At 34.6% G+C, this 17,968-nt stretch overlaps 1 protein-coding gene across 9 annotated transcripts in view; it reads right to left on the reverse strand.

The window, feature by feature from the left end:
* Gria4 (glutamate ionotropic receptor AMPA type subunit 4) overlaps positions 1-17,968 on the reverse strand; it is a 345,773-nt gene that overhangs the window by 6,268 nt on the left and 321,537 nt on the right. The window contains exons 15-17 of one of the 9 annotated variants that reach the window (XR_004112139.1): positions 9,219-9,333; positions 3,516-3,630; positions 799-933 (exon numbers count right to left, since the gene is read on the reverse strand). The exons of 2 other annotated variants lie outside the window; for them this stretch is intronic. Coding sequence is in view for 4 of the 7 variants with exons in the window: in XM_031346436.1 (XP_031202296.1) it covers positions 688-933; positions 3,516-3,630 (361 nt within the window). In the remaining 3 variants the exon portion in view is untranslated. Of the gene's footprint in view, positions 1-685; positions 934-3,515; positions 3,631-9,218; positions 9,334-17,968 lie in introns of those variants that run through there. 6 more of the 9 variants (XM_031346434.1, XM_031346435.1, XM_031346436.1 and 3 more) reach the window with 6 other exon arrangements.

Here is a 17,968-nt window from a genome sequence, read left to right on the forward strand (position 1 = left end):
TATGTATATATATATATATATAAAACTTTTAATAAGTTACATCTCATCTAATAAATGTGCATCACAGACAAAATTCTGGCAGTAACATCTATCTACTGGTCTGGCAGGATTACTGTTAGATGAAAAAGCAACTGAGAGTGATCCTTTCAGAAATAGAAAGATGAATGGCAAATGAAATACAGGTGAGGTGAGAGCTAAAGTTAATGCAGTCTTTATTATGGGTTGGATTCCTTATTTGCATTATTTCTTTAGAAAACATTGTTACTTTATCAAAAATGGGAAAGTCTCTAGGTTTTTGATCACTTAAAATAAGTTTTTCTCTTATATTCTTAGCATTTATGACTTGTCATAACATTTTATGCTGTCCCTGTTTAGGAAAGCTTAGATCTAATTTAAAATCTCTCAATTTTAGGGAAATTATGCTGTTTACATCATTTCAGGGAGCAATTCTAATATGTTTTCATGTTTCTGACCACTGCAATGCAGATATCTATTGGCAACATAAAGTTTCAAACAGAACATCTGCAGCCAACAAAAAAAAAAAAACAGAATCACTGTGCACTGAAAATGTCAAAAATAGAAAGCTCTAATCAGAAGCAAGCAATACCACCACAGGACAGACAGGTCACAACACTGCGTTCACAGGATGCATCCCCCGCTTACTGGCGTAGGCCCTAAGTCCTACCCCTAAATTTTAATACTTTCGGTTCCATATACGTTGTAACCTTCTCTATAGGTTGCTAAATTGTGGGTATTCTGCGAGGAAGTTGGGTTAAAAGTCTGTGCACTCTTTGCCACCTTCATTCTCTTCGCCTCTGCCCTGGACTTGTAACAGAACTCTATCAAAGCCACCAGCATTGCCAAGCCCAAGCCGCCAACCAGAATGTAGAAGACGCCTGCTACGTTGCTCAGGCTCAAGGCACTCGTCTTGTCCTAGAAAGGATAAAGACACAGCAGTTAGCTATGGGAATGTCACATCCAGAAGGGAAAGGGACACGTAAAATCCAAATAGCCAATTAAAGTACATCCTTAATTTAGTTGAGAATTACTTATAGGTATAAGTCACTGATGCAAGTTTATAGATGTAAATATAAAGCTTATTGCTCTTGGGAGAAGAAAATTATAATTACCAATAAATTACATATAATTACATTCAATAAAACCCAAACATTTTATCATTACTAAATATGCAATGAAAAGCATTATACTTAACCATATGTAGGCATTCATATATTTACATAGGGAGACATAAGAAGACTTATTTTAGACTTTGAAAATGTCATGCTCAGAATATGAAAAATAGAATCTTTGGGCTTTACATACTTTAAAAGATCATCTTAGTGTTTAATATTTCTTTTTAATAGTTTTCATTCCACATTTCCTAAGTTATAGAACTAAGGTTCTTTAAATTATCAGTCACACTATTCACCATTAACTTATCAAGCATGTGAAAATTATAAGGTACCAGGACATGCATTATTTATTTTTTCAGTGTATCCATAAACACAATGAACAATATTAATTTTGAATTTTATATACTACTTAGCAATAATATATGTAATATATTATTGTATATATAAAAACATTAATATAATATGCAACAGAATATAGAGGAAGTATTATACTACTTTAAATTTTTAATTTAATTTAATGTTTTTTTTTTTTTTTGAGACAGAGTCTCATGTAGTCTAGGTTGGTACACTCTTGCAGCTGAAATGAGCTTTGACTCCTGATCCTCATGCCTCAACCTCTCAAGTTCTAGCATCACAGACATATCTCACCACTTCCAGCTTTTTAAAAATAAATTTGAATGAAATATATCCAACTTTAGAAACAAATTATTTATGTATGATCAGATTTATACTTATTTTTATGGGTCAAAAATTTCAATGTCACTTAAAAGGCATAATAGTTAATATTTTAGGTGTAATATAGTTTGGATCCTCACTATATTATTCCTTTATTTTTAGATGTAGAAATAGACAAGCAGATGATTAGAAGATATTAAGTTGTGACAATAACTAAAAAAGAATTACCACAAATTATTAATGTGGTTGTTATATATATATATATATATATATCATTATTGTAAAAAAAAAAAGAGAGAACTTAGGATGACCTAAAGAGTATTCTGTAGCCATCACATATACTAGAATTCGTTCCATGCAAAATCTAGTTCAAGTTCTTCAGTAGCTATATTAGGAAATTATTTAATTCAAGTGATGCATATACCTTTCTTTATATATGCATTTGTCTGTTTGGTCATGTTATTTTAAGGTTACTTGGTTTTAATTATGTGCATTTACTTTACAACAGGACACAAGGTGACAATTTATTATATGGCCAAGCTTGTCTTGTTCAAAGGCAGACTATAATGATTAAATATGTGTAAGTTCTGAAAAATGACCTTTAACCTGACTTTGTTTCCTAGAATTAATAGAAACTCTCCAAATATTAGTCACTTGTTTCAATGTCTTAGAATAACTACTAATTTGCTTTCATTCTAGAATGTGATTTACAAAAAAATTTCAAAAAATTAAAAAAACTTCATTTATGGCTTAGGAGCATATATATATTTGCCTCCTGAGTGCTAGGATTAAACATGTGCATCATCTGGCCTCTCTTAGATATATTCTATATGTATGCTGAATCAGTTATAAATTGATCTTTTATGAAAATAAACATGTAACTTTGTATTTCACAGATTCAGCCTATATGTTTCTGCTTTGCTCTGTAAAGAATTCATAATCAGGGACTGCAGAGATGGTCAGTGGTTAAGAACACTTTCCAGAGGACCTGGGTTGTATTTCCAGCATACAAAATACAGTTAACAACTGTAAATCCAGTTCCATGGCATCCAATACCTGGTTCTGGTATCTGAGAATACAGAAACATACATGCATGCAGGTAAACATGCATACAAAATAAAAATGAGCAAATCTCTCAGATAAATTCATGGACAAAGGATCTTAGAACTTGTGGAAATGCACTGTTAAAACTGATTTTTGAAATAATTTATGTTGAGAGAATAGATCTGGAAGTCCATTTTATTGATCTGTCAAAACAGAAATTTGAAGTAAAGCAGAATGCTTGGCAGTGTAGTAATATGACCCTGAGTGCCATTTAATATATTAACCTATCCTATAACTGCTGGCCAATTTCCCATTTTCTGTTTTGAGAACCAGCTTTTAAAATACTTATTTTATGGTTTCTTTATCCAAAAAGAAACCTGAGAAAGATTAGTGGTAAGTAAGTTTGAAACCAATAGATAATGCTTTTATTTTATATATATTTTAAGTTAATTTTAGTTTATTTTAAATCTTTATTACTGGGAAGCAGTTTTATTGCCTATGGATAGGCTCTGTGGTTGAAATTTATGGCATTAACTTCTAAGTTAGGTAATGGCTAGGTAGACAGAAAAGTTCAGTGTTTACAAATTTCATAAACTTTGGATAATTGCTCCCCGTTACTGTTTGTTTTACATACAAGAAGAGCCCCGAACTGCACAGACTGACCTTGCTTCCCGAGTCCTTGGGTCCACATTCACCTTTATCGTACCACCATTTGTTTTTCAGCTTGTCTAAGACGCCTGCCTCACTGAGTTTCAAAACGGCAAGGTTTACAGGAGTTCTTCACGTGGAAAATAACATAAATAACATTATATATGTTATTTTATGTTATTCAAGTAAAACTACATTAGAATCGCATGGCAAAGTGACAGAGCAAAGGCCACAGTTGGCTCTATGTCTTGAACTGTAGGCCCAGGTTTAGAATCAGACATAAAACTGGGGCTTGCTCCATCGCTTTATGTAACAGGCACATACTGCTAGGGAGGATTTTAAAATAAAAATGTATGCAATTACTGTGAATCCAAAACTATTGGCCTGGTTAGATTTCAAGAACAGTTGTAATTTCCCCCACATACACGTGGCAAGAAATCAGAATCCAGGAATGGCTTACTTTTCTTCTTCAAAAAGAATAGAGATGGCCTCAAGATGCGTTCCACACCCAATGATTTAGCTAGTAAGCTTTTTCTTACTTCCTATGAATATGTGGAGGTGTCCATCAATGAATTGACTCGCTAGTAAGTTTCATACAAGGAGAAAGGTATCTCCAGTATTGCTGACCAAAGGCCAGTTTAAGTAGTAAAGGTCTTTACAAGATAAATATGCAAATTGCTATTTTAAAGTATAAGCTTATGCTTGTATTTCCTTTCTGAATTGCAGCACTGAGTCTAAATGATATCAACATAAGCAATCATCTGCCTAAAATTTTAAATTATTACAAATAAATTAATGGTAATAAATAAAGATTCCAAGATAAAGAGGGCTTAACTCAACAGCTAAATGGCTGGGCATTATCCAAATTTGGGATTGTGATAGTCTGCCTTCATAGCTTTTGTACATAAAAATACACCAAAGACTCAGAAATTTTATTTAAAATTGCTGGCATGGATTTATAATAAAATCAATTCCCTTGCAGCATTTTCTTTGTCACATCACATTAGGGCAGTGACGGGTCTGTGATTGGACAGGAAAAGGGAGGCGGAGAAGTTTAGGAGTGAGAGGTTGGAGGTCAGAGAAGGAGAGAAATCAAGGAAGTGATCGAACAGGGGGACCATCCAGACCCCGTGTGGTTTTAAACAGCCACAAGTAGTTAAGATCTTCACAAGGTTAGAACAATTGGGTTAAAACATTGTCTTTATCATTTGGCTCTGAAATTATTGTATTGGCATCTTGTAAATTGTGATCTTATTGTAATCTTGTGATTGGATAATTAAGCCTTAAGAATCATGTCTCTACTGGGTAACTAGGTGCTAGATGACTGTGGGGTGTGTGGGGCATTGTATGTAAGCGAGATGATCTTGCTAGCTGAGAGAAAATAGCAGGAGCCCGCCAGGACATAGAGATGTGGCCGGCCAGTACCAGCGGTACTAGAAAAGAACTTGATCCGGCGGGCCAGGAGAGATTACGGGGTGATCTCTTTTTTAATATTTCCTGCAACAATTCTTCCCTAATGTTAGTTCATTTTGTTCATATGGGATAAAAATATGATCAAAAACAAACATGCTTTTGAATCAGTGTCATAAAATTTCACTATGGTATACCTTTATTATTTCATTAAGAAATAATCAGTATTTGCCATGATCCTGAAGTTTAAGCTGTTTAGTGGTTAAAAATCTACAATAATTTAAACCTCTATTAAAAATTGTACTTTAGAGTTGGCTTACTAGCAGTACTGAAGTGAATTCAGTTGATTTAGGCCTCATTGTTTTATGCTGGCAATTCAGATATCAGATATTTACTACTAACTATAACTAATATTCAACCAGAGAAAGTGTACACATGAAGGAAGGAATCTGATCCTAGGAGAGCCCTTTCCAAGACAAGGGTGACTATGTGGCTTCTTCTCTATCACAGCTTCTCTGCTTGTGAATAATTTTTTTTTTCTGTGACTGTCTCTTAGTCTTGCATTAAATTCTATGGTTTTAGTATCAGAAAATTAAGTGCCTTATAAGTATAAAATTTATTAAAATCAGCCATCAACTGCTTTCAACCAAATGTCAAATCAAAACTGAGGAATTATGTGCTGGAATATAATTCCTAGAATCTGTAATTTAAGGATTATATCCACTAAGTGATTTTTCTGAACATTCACATTCATGTGCATAGGTATATCTATATGTCGGACACTAAGGCAAAAAAAAAATAGAAAAGATACTCATTATATAGCTGTTATTAGTACTATAATGATGAGTATAGGCATTGCCAAAAATCTTACAGTCCAGATTTAAAACCTCATATAGATATTGGCTTGTACAAAAAGTTTTTCACATTGTAATCCATATTTTTACTGGTACCTTGTCCATAAATGCATTTGTTATTTTACTCACTCATAAGGATGAGTATAAATTTTCATAATGATTAAAAATAGTTTTACAATATTAGTACAAGCAAAGGATTTTTAAAAAAGATTTTGTTTGCATATGATTTCTCATTGGCCATTTTCCCTGGAAGATAAAAATTCTATCTCTTACAATTCTTGTTAAATTTTTCTGGCTGAAGGTTATTGTAGTCAGAACTTCAATGTTGGGAATGGGTATCAGGCACATATTTCTGTGTAGCTCAAGTGTGTGACAGCTAAGCTTCCCCAGGGCTCTCAGTAGTTCTGTTGTTGATTGTGTTAAAATATAAGTTCCTTGAGGGAAAAGACAGGGACTACGCCTCTTTTTCTCTGTAGGTGCTGTCACACTGATCAACTAAACTAGAACTCTAATGCTTCTACCTGATTGGAAGCTGGGGATTTCAATTACCCATGTCCCATCCAGTTATAATCCTGCAAAAGCAAACTGGATCAACTGTTTCTTCCAAGGACCCTACCCACGTGTGGCACAGGCTGGATCAACTGCTTCCTCCAAGGACCCTACCCATGTGTGGCACAGGCTGGATCAACTGCTTCCTCCAAGGACCCTACCCACGTGTGGCACAGGCTGGATCAACTGCTTTCTTCAAGGACCCTACCCACGTGTGGCACAGGCTTTGCTTATGACCTCTTTTTCCCAGATGACAAACCAAGTCATCTGTTAAGGCTCATATCTCAGAACCAAATCAGTCAAATTTTGGACGGTTTGTGTGGAGACCTCTGTGGATTTGATCTATCTATCTATCTATCTATCTATCTATCTATCTATCTATCTATCTATCTATCTATCTATCTACCTATCTATCTATCTACCATCTATCAATTTATCTTATATCTGCAGTTTCTACCCTTAACCAATACTTTGGAGCTTGTTGCTTTCTTCCATTTATCACTTTTACTCCTTATTTTATCTCTTTTGAAGATCAAGTAAAATGGTATAGAAGACGTAAGTTTCAAAAGAACAGTAGTTACTTGAAGAAGATACAGAATGAATTTTAAATGCATAAGCACTCCCTGGTAATTTACTCAGACCTAAGTTAGGTCAGGGTGTTTAAATATTACCTATTCTCATGAATTCATAGTATGGCATTATTAACATTTAGATTGCAACACCCTTATTCTTTTGGTGATAAACCTTGCATGAATATGGAAACTAAACTCCCAGGGGAAAACATAACATACTATAAATTCAATTTAATTATTTTATGTTAAATTTCACAACATTTTGGAAAGTTCTCTGGCAATAAATAAAATAGTGGTTTAGAACACAATTTTCTAGTTCATTTTTTATGAAAAAACTATGATAATATACAGCCAGGGAATAAAAAGACTCATAAAGTTAGACACATGTTTATTTCCAGACCACACAAGCTTACTCTGGTCTGTGGTACACCAAATAGTCCCTTGAACTCACTGACCCAGTTGCTGAATCCCTTGTTTAATAAAGTTATAATGTTTTTTGTTGTGTAGATTTTCCTAACATACATATATTTCTTCTTTGCTTGTTTTTCTCTAGACATTCTTTCTTACCCTAAAATAGGACTGATAATTATACTTGTAGAAAAATTAATCCATAAAGCACCTCTATACTGTCTGAAGGCTTGTGATTATAAAATATTCAAATAGTAATTTTCTGACTATATACCATATACTTTAAAAAATATTTATGTATTCATTTTTATGTACACTAATGTTTTGCCTGCCAAATCCTCTGGAACTGGAGTTATAGACAGTTGTGGGCTGCCATGTGGGTGCTGGGAATTGAACCCTGGTTCTCTGGAAGAGAAGCCGTGATCTTAACTGCTGATCTCTCCAGCCCCAACATATACATTTTAAGCTAATCATATAATATAAATGTGGTTTGCTCCCCCAAATTCATTTGAGGCTTAAAACCTCAATCTGACTGCACTAAAGTGGAGGGTCCTTTAAGAGGTCTGTGTAGTTGTAAGGGATCTGAGTTGTTGAGAGACTATGTTAGATTTCTGGAGACAAAGTTCTGAAGGGGTGGATTGGTTCTCCCAAGAGCAGGCTGTTACAAAGAAAGCAAACACGACTTTTACTGTTCTCTTCTTTTCTCATAACCTGATCTCCCTGGTTTGCTTCTCATCTCCTCATCTCTTCCTCGGTTCCCCTTCTCTGACACATAAATGCCATCTGTTGTTATGAAGTGTTCAGAGTCTGAGGGCATGCTGCTTGGACTTTGTGTTTTCTTTATCAATTATTTATGATCAGAGAACAAAAAGAGGATTAAGAGAGATGGTGCATGGGATGATGGCAAAATATTTACTCTTTCCCCTTTTTACAGCAGGGCTGGTTATTATGGGAAAATATTAATGAACTCAGTTTGAGAGGTTTTTTAAGACTGGGATTAGGGTGGGGGGAGCTGCAGATATCTCAACAGCTACTCCTTAAAAATACAAATCCTACTGAAGTTTAGGTGATCTAGTGAAAAAATTTATAGCCCAGCCATACGATTTTAAAGGTATAATTTAAAGTTTTGATTAAGTTTTTAATGAGCTGAAGGTATTTTCTCAGTCAGAATTTTTCTATTTTATTGTTTTCCTAATCTGTAAACATAGGTCCAGATACAGATGATATTGTTATATATAGAGAGAGGTAGCGATAGAGAGAGTTGAGAGAGAGGTAGGGGAAATGTTCTTTGAGGTCACAAGTTAGAATATCTCTTAATTATACACCTTATTCTTTTGAAGAAATTAATTAGAAGTTAGAAAAAATGATGAAGCAGGGATTATGTATGGCATGTGTGAGGTGAAGACAAAGATGTATTAGGATTACTTTCTACTAATTTTCTGATTCACCCATTAATGAAAAGCATTCCATAAGCCACATAGCCAGCTTTGCATTGTTGCACTGTAATTCTTTGTCTGCAAAAGTTTTCTGGTTGGAGCTCTAGACAAATCAAGGTAGAATCATGTTATTGCTGTTAATTGGAAAGATTTGTCAGAAGTCTGGCCAAACATTAATGGAGAAAACAAGTCAACTTCACCCTTTTCTCCTGCCTTTACTTTCTCAGAGACTTTCTTCTTTCCAAAACTAGTTTCACAGGTCCCACTGCTGGAGAGCCAGAGCTTCCTACATTTGTTGCCATTGAGCTTGTGAGCATGTCACCAAACTAGTAATAGTTGCAAATATTTTTGCTTTGACAGTAATTGCATACTTGAGTTTGTAAACGGGTTTGCCTGAAATTCTATGGGAGAGTTTACCATAAGTCTCCCAGCAGATGCACCTATTACTTAACATACTGTTTACCCGCTCTTGGTGACATTGAGGCTAACCTTGGAGTCACCTCCCCCGCTGCCACATTCTCCTTTGTCGTACCACCATTTGTTTTTCAATTTGTCCAAGAGGCCTTGTTCATTCAGTTTTAAAACTGCGAGGTTAACAGCATTTCTTGAAACGATAAAACATATTTTGTAAGAAACTGTAGAGCTGTTAAAATGTTAGAAGGAATGAGGACTTAGCTTTTTTGTAAGCTTCCCACAGACGCTAAATAAACCTCTCATTTTGCTATCTAGCAGCTCCTTACACAGCAGTCCAAATGAAAGGCAATTGCAACTCATTCAAGTGGACCCAAGCTGCAGTACATGCTGCTGTACATTTACTCAGTTTGCTTAGTGTATGAAAATTGATTGCATTGATTTTTTTTTTTTATTTTTGGAAAACTAGTAAACTTGTACTTTTTAGTAATAGTAAAATAATTACATTTTGAATTCCTTTGCTTCTAAGATTGTCAATGACCCAAGAGACTGAAATAAAAATTCCTTCCTGGAAGGAAAACAAACTGTCATTAAAAAAAAAAAAGAAACCACCACCAACAAAACAACAACAACAAAACCCAGCTAGTCACCAGAGTCTCAGCTCCTGATCACAAAGGGTATAGTTTGATTCTTACTCCTTCCTGTATCATGGGTGAGGCTATCGTGTCCGTGTTTTGAATTCTTTCAAAAATGCAGGCTCTTTGACTTCGGTGAGCCGAGGGAGGAGACACTTAGGCTCTTAGGGATGTTTTTGTATCACTTTTTTTTGTTGTTGTTGTTCTTAGTTACTAGATGTAATTTAGAAATTAGAATCACAAGTACATTTTGACTGTTTAAGTTGAGCAATTAAACTCCAGGACATCATGTTGAATCTTTGCCAAAACCATTTAAGATAAGATTTTCTCTGCTTTTAGTTCCCCTGTGGAGGAATATTAACAGTGTACTGTGTTCTAATTATTCTCCAAGTGCCTTTAAAAAGAGTCATGTTTTCGCCTTCCATGTATTTGATCTCTCTCTCTCCTCTTTTCACAGTAAAATTTGCAAATGACCCATGAATTCTTTCAAGAGGACTTTTCTGCATTTAATGAGAAGTTTGTTAAGTCCTAGGGTAGGCTTAATCTTCGGTGGAAATGTGAGTACAAATGTTCTGTCTGTGCTTTTTGCGAAGCACTGAGTTTGGTAATTTCTTCAAGTCAAATGAATTACCAATTAAAAAAAAACATGTACATGGTTAGGATGATTTACCAGTAAAATGCCATTTAGCTGTCTAACAACAGGTTTTGGCTATTCAAAACTAAACTACTGTTCATGTGTTTATTCTCTTAAAATATATTTCTGGTATTTCAGGTGAATGATCTGCTTTTCCACTTCTGGGTAGGATGAATCATTTGAAAAACATATACTTTCTCTACGGTAAGTACATTTGTGTTCAAGAGTTAGACTACCACTTCTTATATGCTAATTATATTATTAGCTGTTCAGAAGGAAGTGGATTGAAATTATTAACACATTTCCTAAATTGAACAATATTCTATAGTCAATTTTATCACAAATAGGACCAAATTAAAATGCATATATACATTTCATAAAGAAGGTCTAATTTAAAAAAATCTAATGTAAAGAAAAAAGCCACTTGAATTTGTTTTGGTTCTCAAAACTAAACCATATAAAAATAGACAAATTTGACTTCAGTGAATTAAAAGTCTTAGTCTTCTATTTAGAAATTATTATTATATGCTTTAATCTTTGAACATTCATATTAGTTTGAGGTTTTAAAAATGCAGTAGTATCCCAACTATTTCATATATTGGTTCATACATTCCTTTAATTAAAATTAAAACTATTTCATGAGAGGGTTATTTAACAGGGTTATTAGTAATACCCAAATACAGTTTCACAGCACAATAGAAAATAAAGAAACAAAAAGAAAAGCAAAATAAAAGAATGAATAAGAAAAATAAATCTGTATGTTGAGAAGATTGTTTGGAATCAAGCTTTCTCAAAAATTATTCTTAGATAATATCTTTCTAATACCATCAAATAGGCCATGTAAAAACAATTTAGTTTCACACTGCTATTCATACATATAAATATTCATCTATGTTTGCTTGATAAGATATAAACACTTGACCAATAGTTAAGCAATTGCCCAGTTCACAATTAACCCACATACTTCTCTTGCAGAAGCCTATGGTCCTTGGTGAAGTCTGCTTAATACCATCATGTATATAATTTACTTTTCTTCTGTAACATAGTGTGGAAGGCATGAAATACTCTTACTATTTAGAGATTGCATTCAGTATGCTAATTTTTTCCATGGTAATCTACAACTACATGACAGAAGACGTTATTTTCTTTGTAATAGATTTGTGCTGTATTAAAGTCTCCTCAGACTGCCACTTAAACTGCAGAGTAAACTATATGTATATGCATCATTTTAAACCTGTTCTAAGAAATTAGTTAGTTTGACATAGTAGTAAGAATAGCAATCACCAGATGACTGACGATATGTAACATTTCTTCAATTATTTTACTAGAATTGTTAAAAAGTACTTTTTATTCAGCTCAAATATTAAAGAAACCCCTAAGAAAAGGTGTTAATCATGGTCATAGAACTTAAAAAGCATCCGGTCAGTCAGGATCTCAGAAAGTAGATCCCTACTGACAAGTACTTTATCACTGCTTTGGAAACTCATTCATACATTTGACTCACTGCCTCTAAAGCATTGTCTCCAATGTCAGAAACATTTGCTGATCGACCCGGATATTCCTGCTTACTTAGCATCAAGAAGGCAATGATGGTTATTATATGGAACAGAAAAAGGGGAGTAGACTCTGGGGGCTAATTCTTGCATTAATTATTCCTCTTGTATTAAATGCAACTTAACGTTAACTTGAAAACAACCGATTAATTTAAAAGCCAAGAGAGGGGTGGTGGTGGTGGTTGTGGTGGTAGAAAAACATATTTGGCTATATTCTTGCTAGAAGGAAGAACTTCATCTGAGAACCGAAGTATGTAGACAGTGGGTTTTGTGGGCTGAAATAAGTCCTAAGTAATTCACTTATTTGCCGTATATTTTATGCCTCATGGAAGTCTAAGTAAGAAAAATTCTCCTATTACCTTCCCCTAGCAGTGAATACCATCATAGGTTATGTGACTACTTTGAAATGAGAGGTTTAGCTGCATAAATCCCAGGACTTATGGGAAGGGCTGAGGGTTATTATTACTGAAACTGGTCTACAATTTCAGATTTTAGAAATTCATCTCATTGCCCTAATTTTCAAAGATGCCAATAAATCCTAACAAATCCTTTTGTCTTCATTTGAAAAGTTCCATAGACGCAAGTGCTAAATGGGATCTAAGAAAGGGAAATGATTGCACTTACTCCCTTTGTAGCGTCTAATGTAAATATGCTTTTTCTATTAAAAATACCACATTTATCCTAGGTGAGCATCTTTCGTCTTTCTTCCTGTGCCTCCACTAATGACTTCTCAAATTCTATTAATTAATTAAAAATATATGCTCTCGTAGGTGCTGGATACCTCGTGCCTCATGCTCACTTCTAGTTCATATTTTGCAATGTAATTTATCTCCTTGGTGGTGAGGCATTAAAGTGTACATTAGGTACCATGGCTACCTAAATAAATGAGACAAATTTATAATGCTTAAGGTTGGCAAATTTTGTGACTAGGGTGTGGGCATATGTGTGTGCTCAATCAGTACTTGAACCTGTGTGAGAGGGGAAGAGAAGGTTGCCAGGACTTTTCTGCTTTATATCTTTGAGACAGGGTCTTTCATTGAATCTCGCACTAGTAAGCTGGTGGCTAACAAACTCCAGTAATTCCAATTTCTCTGGCAATGGTAGAAATAATGAATGCACGTGGCTTTACCCAGGCTTTTTTTTTTCCTTTTTAAATGTAGATGCTGTATTTGAATTGAGCTACTCATGTTTGTCTAGTACTACTCTTACCCACTTAATAATTTCTCCAAATCTAAATGATGCAATTTTAAAATTCAAAATCAAAATAGAGTTACTGTAATGATACAGAAAAACTGAATGTAAAATGATGTTGACCTTTACATTTAGTAAATATCTATCAATAGAAAATGGGAACTGCATATTTTTTGTAGATGAATAATTTGCAATAATTTCTTTACTCTGGCTGAATTCAGTCCCATTTCACTTAATTGAACAAAGGTTTCATTATTATCTAAGATGCCATGTCTATGCACCTGAGAGATTTCTTGTATCCTGACTACCATAACATGGTTCTATTCCTTTATTATCCAGGGGTGGAAGGACACTTTATTGTATTCACATATAAAACATCTCTCTTCAGCCTTAAGCCTCTGATATCTTTGCTGGAAAGTTTTCTTTATATCATTTCCTGATAGAATCTAAATATGTGGTATTAAAAAAGCCTACAATATTTACTTAGTTGGATCTGTGATTTTTATCATTGACTACAACAAATTCTAATATATTTGTTTTCAAACACCATCAAAATTATGTGAACTAAGAAGAAATTGTATGACATGAGAAAATTCCTTTGGAACCAGCAAAGATATTTTAAGCAAAGGTGATTTTAAGCAATTTCTGCCAGAGGAAATACAAAGCACAAAAAAGTAATACAATCTTACTTGGAACTAACCTGGTGCATTAAAATAATTTAAGTTCAGTTTTTATTCATATTGAAAAATAAAAATAAATTTTATATTCAGGGTAGTTAAAGATTTAATATTATGGGCATTTTAGTATACTTAGAATAAAAACCTAGAGAGAAAATAATTGTGTTTTATATAATAAGAGCTTTAAGATGATTCTGTTTGGAGAATCAATCATAAGAAATTAGAGAAAATGTTAACAGAAAACCTTATAACAAATCCACTAGTATATCTATATACAAAAGATAGAATGATATCTATAATTCTTGAATAAAAGAATTAAGTTTATTTGGGTCTATAACTCTTACAGAAGCTTCATTTAAATTCCAGAAAACACTTACTATGGATGTCTCGATTCACATGCTTAGATTCAACCCTATTCTATCAAATTCTTCTAGATTAATGTAACTGAATCTATACAGCTGCATAGGTATTAGTATTGAAAACATTAATAATCCATATAACTTTCTTTTAATTTATTAAAATCAATAGCAAGGTAAAACAGTATATGGCATAATGCCGAAAATAGATTTGTAGGTTGTGATCTCAGTGTGAAAATAAACTGCCAATATTTTCAATGCTATGAAAAAACTGGATGAAAACAAAACAAATCACTGTGGGTAAGAGGATTTTTAAAATTAATTTTAATTACATCTAACTTTCTGAACTTCCCTGCTGACTCAAAATTCTCTCCAATGTGACTCAATAAAATCCATCCCTTCCCACCAAAAAAAACAAAACCAGAAAACAAAACAACAACAACAAAAAAACCACACAAAAGCCTCTCAAGTATTTTATATGACTCAGTTATGGTTTGAATTGTCAACTGGATTCAACCTAGAATCACCCAGGAAGTGAGTCTCAATAGGGATCAACTCAATCTGGTTGGCTTTGGACAAGTCTTGATTGTTGTGGGAGAACATAGACTGAAAATGGGTGGCACCATTCCTGGGTTTGGGGGGTGGCACTGTACAAGAATAAAGAACATGCTTATGTTCCTTTCTGTCTGACCTTGACTGTAGGTGTGGTTTTACTAGCTCATTTGAGTTTCTTTGCTCTTGGGAACGCATGCCATTGCCTGCTTGACTTACCTACTATGTTGCCCTGTTACCTGGAGTTGTGGACTGAAAGAAATCTTTTCTCCCAGAAGTTGCTTTTTTGTTAGCGTATTGTATCACAGCAACCCAAATTAAACTAGAACAGACACATGGAACTGTTGTCTTCAAGACAAACATTGATACTTTGTATCAACTCTGATCTAAAGAAGAAGCAGAATCTCGGTGGTATTGTCAAGGAGCTCAGGAAAATTTTGGTTGACCTGCAATTTTCCATTGACTTTGGTATGCTTGGTTTTGTCTCTTGAATCAGGGGCTGGAAGCCACTTGGTTTAAGTGGTATACAGGAGACTAAGGGTAATTAAGTTCAACTAAGTCCCAGAGAGCTGAACAAATGAAGATATACTAGACTAGCTTTCAGAAAGTTTTCATTTGGTCTTTGGAATTTGCATGCCTATTTCTATTTTATTTGAGAACTATGTCTGACAAAAGTTATTCTTCAAGGATTATTGTGATTACAGAGGCTGTATTCAAGGCATTTGGTTACACACACACACACACACACACACACAGTGACCTGAAATTTTTATTTACAGTGTGTGTGTGTGTGTGTGTGTGTGTGTGTGTGTGTGCATGTGTGAATGCCTGTGCATGCAAAGCCTGGAGGAGACCATTGGATGTTTTCTTCTATCTCCTTATTCCTCTAGACAGGGTTACTTATTATCCTGGATCTAGGCTGGCTCCAATGAGCCCTAGTGATCCTCCTGTTCCCCAACAGCGTTGAGGTGAGAGGAGACTATGCCTAATATATATATATTTGATTTCAGGTCCTTGTGTTTGAGCAAACACTCTTATCTACTCAACCATCATTTTAGGCCCTTAATTATGTTAATGTTGAATATTTTAAGGTAAATCTTCACCAGTATTTCATTGAGTTTAGTTACATATTGTTAATTTTAGATTATAGATTATGATTTGTAATGTACATTTAGTCACAGTTCTCTGATGAAAGCTGGATGTTTTCTTCAATAAAAATGCCAGAAATTGTACACATTAACTGGTCCATGATTACCGGTGGTTTATAGACTTTGGAAAGACTCAAATATCTGAACTAAACTCTAGAAACACATGTTTTGAAGTTAATTTGTGACTTCTCTTATGCATGTCTCTCAGAAGAAGGAGATCTAAAAAAAATTGACACCATGCTGACTTCACAATTTCAGTAGAGAAGTTTTGAGTGTGTTATTTCTCTGGAAGTGATTTCTAAGGCTCTACATTAATTTGTGATCATTAAGTAAACATATCATAAAAGATTATAAAAATAGCTGCATGATAAGTTGATGAGAAAAGTAAAAAAAAATTGGAAAAAATACTTTCAGATGCACTTGAGTAAATTAAGAAAATATCAAGGAAGCTATCTCAATTAAATATTGTTAATTTCATTTTATTAGTGGGTCCTCTTTGAGGCCTTAAGGTCTACAGTGTCCATCCTCTCTACTTCATTGTTTCTGCTGTTTACAAGTGCTACAAAAGAGTGTCATATGAGGACACAACCAGATGCATTATAAGATGTTTCATGAGGTGCTTTGTAGTCTCTAGAAATGGAATTTAATTTTCAAGCTTAAGTCATTATTAGTATAAAGTTCAGAGAACTACCATCTGGTTGCTGTCAGTCACTGCATGAGGGATCTTCTGCAACATGGTGCCATGCATGCCTAAGCCTTGGTGGCTGAGGATGAGCTGTGCAGGCTTTGCTCTGTTCTAGACTTTGCATTCTTTTGCCTTCTAGACTCTGCTCCTTATTCTTCCTAGTATGAATCTAGAATTCTGATTCAGCCCATGAACCACAGGTCATATTTTCTTTTACATTCTTGTCTGTTTCCTAAACTTTCAAGGAGTGCTATAAGGACTTAGAATCTTGAGAACTTTTTTGAGTCAATTTGTGGGCTAGAGGTTGTCTTTTCTTTTTCACTTCACAGATTTCATTGTGGCCTAATGATTGTTAGGTGACTTGCGCAGCACGTTAGGTGTTAGATAGTTAGGTGTCCTGCCCAGCTGGACAGGAGTCATCTGCCTTCTCGTCCAGTGCTCTTCTCCAAGTGCTTTCACTTTCTGCTCCTTGTTCAAGCCCTCTCCTGGGTGTTAATGCTTTTTCCATCCTGCTATGTCTCTTTCAGGAACTTGTCCATGTCCTGAGAAGTTTGCCAGGTTTGGCAGGGATTTTCACTGATTCGCTTTTATCCACACTGCATGACTGAGTTGGTATCTCTGACATTGCTTACTATTATACTCATGCTCACATAAAACCATAGAGGTGGGTGGTCTTGTCAGTTCAACATCTACTTCCTATGGATGGACAGAACAGGTGCAAGTAATCTTAACAAGTGATTTAACTGAGGGAGTGAGACAGCCCAAAGACCTGGAGCTCAATGACTGCAGAAATGAAATAGAAATTCAGGGGCATTTTTCAGAATAACAGGTCTTAAAGACGGTGGGCTAAGGAAATGAAAGGAAGTAAAAATTCAAATATTACATTGGGTTTTTGTGGATTGGTCTTGCTGTTTTATTGTATGTGTTTTTTTTTTTCCTCCAGCTATTTCTTCTGAGTAAATTTTCTGATCTAGTATAAAAGATTAGGTTTCCTTGTGATGATATTCTTAGGGATCTAGGACTTAAGAGAGTAGACCATGTATTCAAATATTCATCTTATTCCATGCTTAGGGGAATAGCCTACGTTACCATGTAAACGGGCTCTTGGAAGTATGACTCCCTCATTAACCAAAGCCACAATAAACTTCTCTGCAGCAAAAGAGCACACCAACAAACACCTTTCAGGATTTGTACTCACCTCAAGTTTTTATTGCAACTTTTCTGAAATTCAGGGTCTACATGTGCTTTTAAAGTATACTGTTTTTACCTTATGGTAAGACTCAAGGCTACTCACTGGCAATATTAAATCAATGCCAAAGTCTAATCTACTCAACATAGTCACCCTATATGCACACTCTCTCTGACTCTAGCCAATCTATTCAACATAGTCACCCTAT

This window comes from Mastomys coucha, unplaced genomic scaffold (assembly GCF_008632895.1).
Source record: "Mastomys coucha isolate ucsf_1 unplaced genomic scaffold, UCSF_Mcou_1 pScaffold24, whole genome shotgun sequence".
Lineage (NCBI taxonomy): Eukaryota > Metazoa > Chordata > Mammalia > Rodentia > Muridae > Mastomys > Mastomys coucha.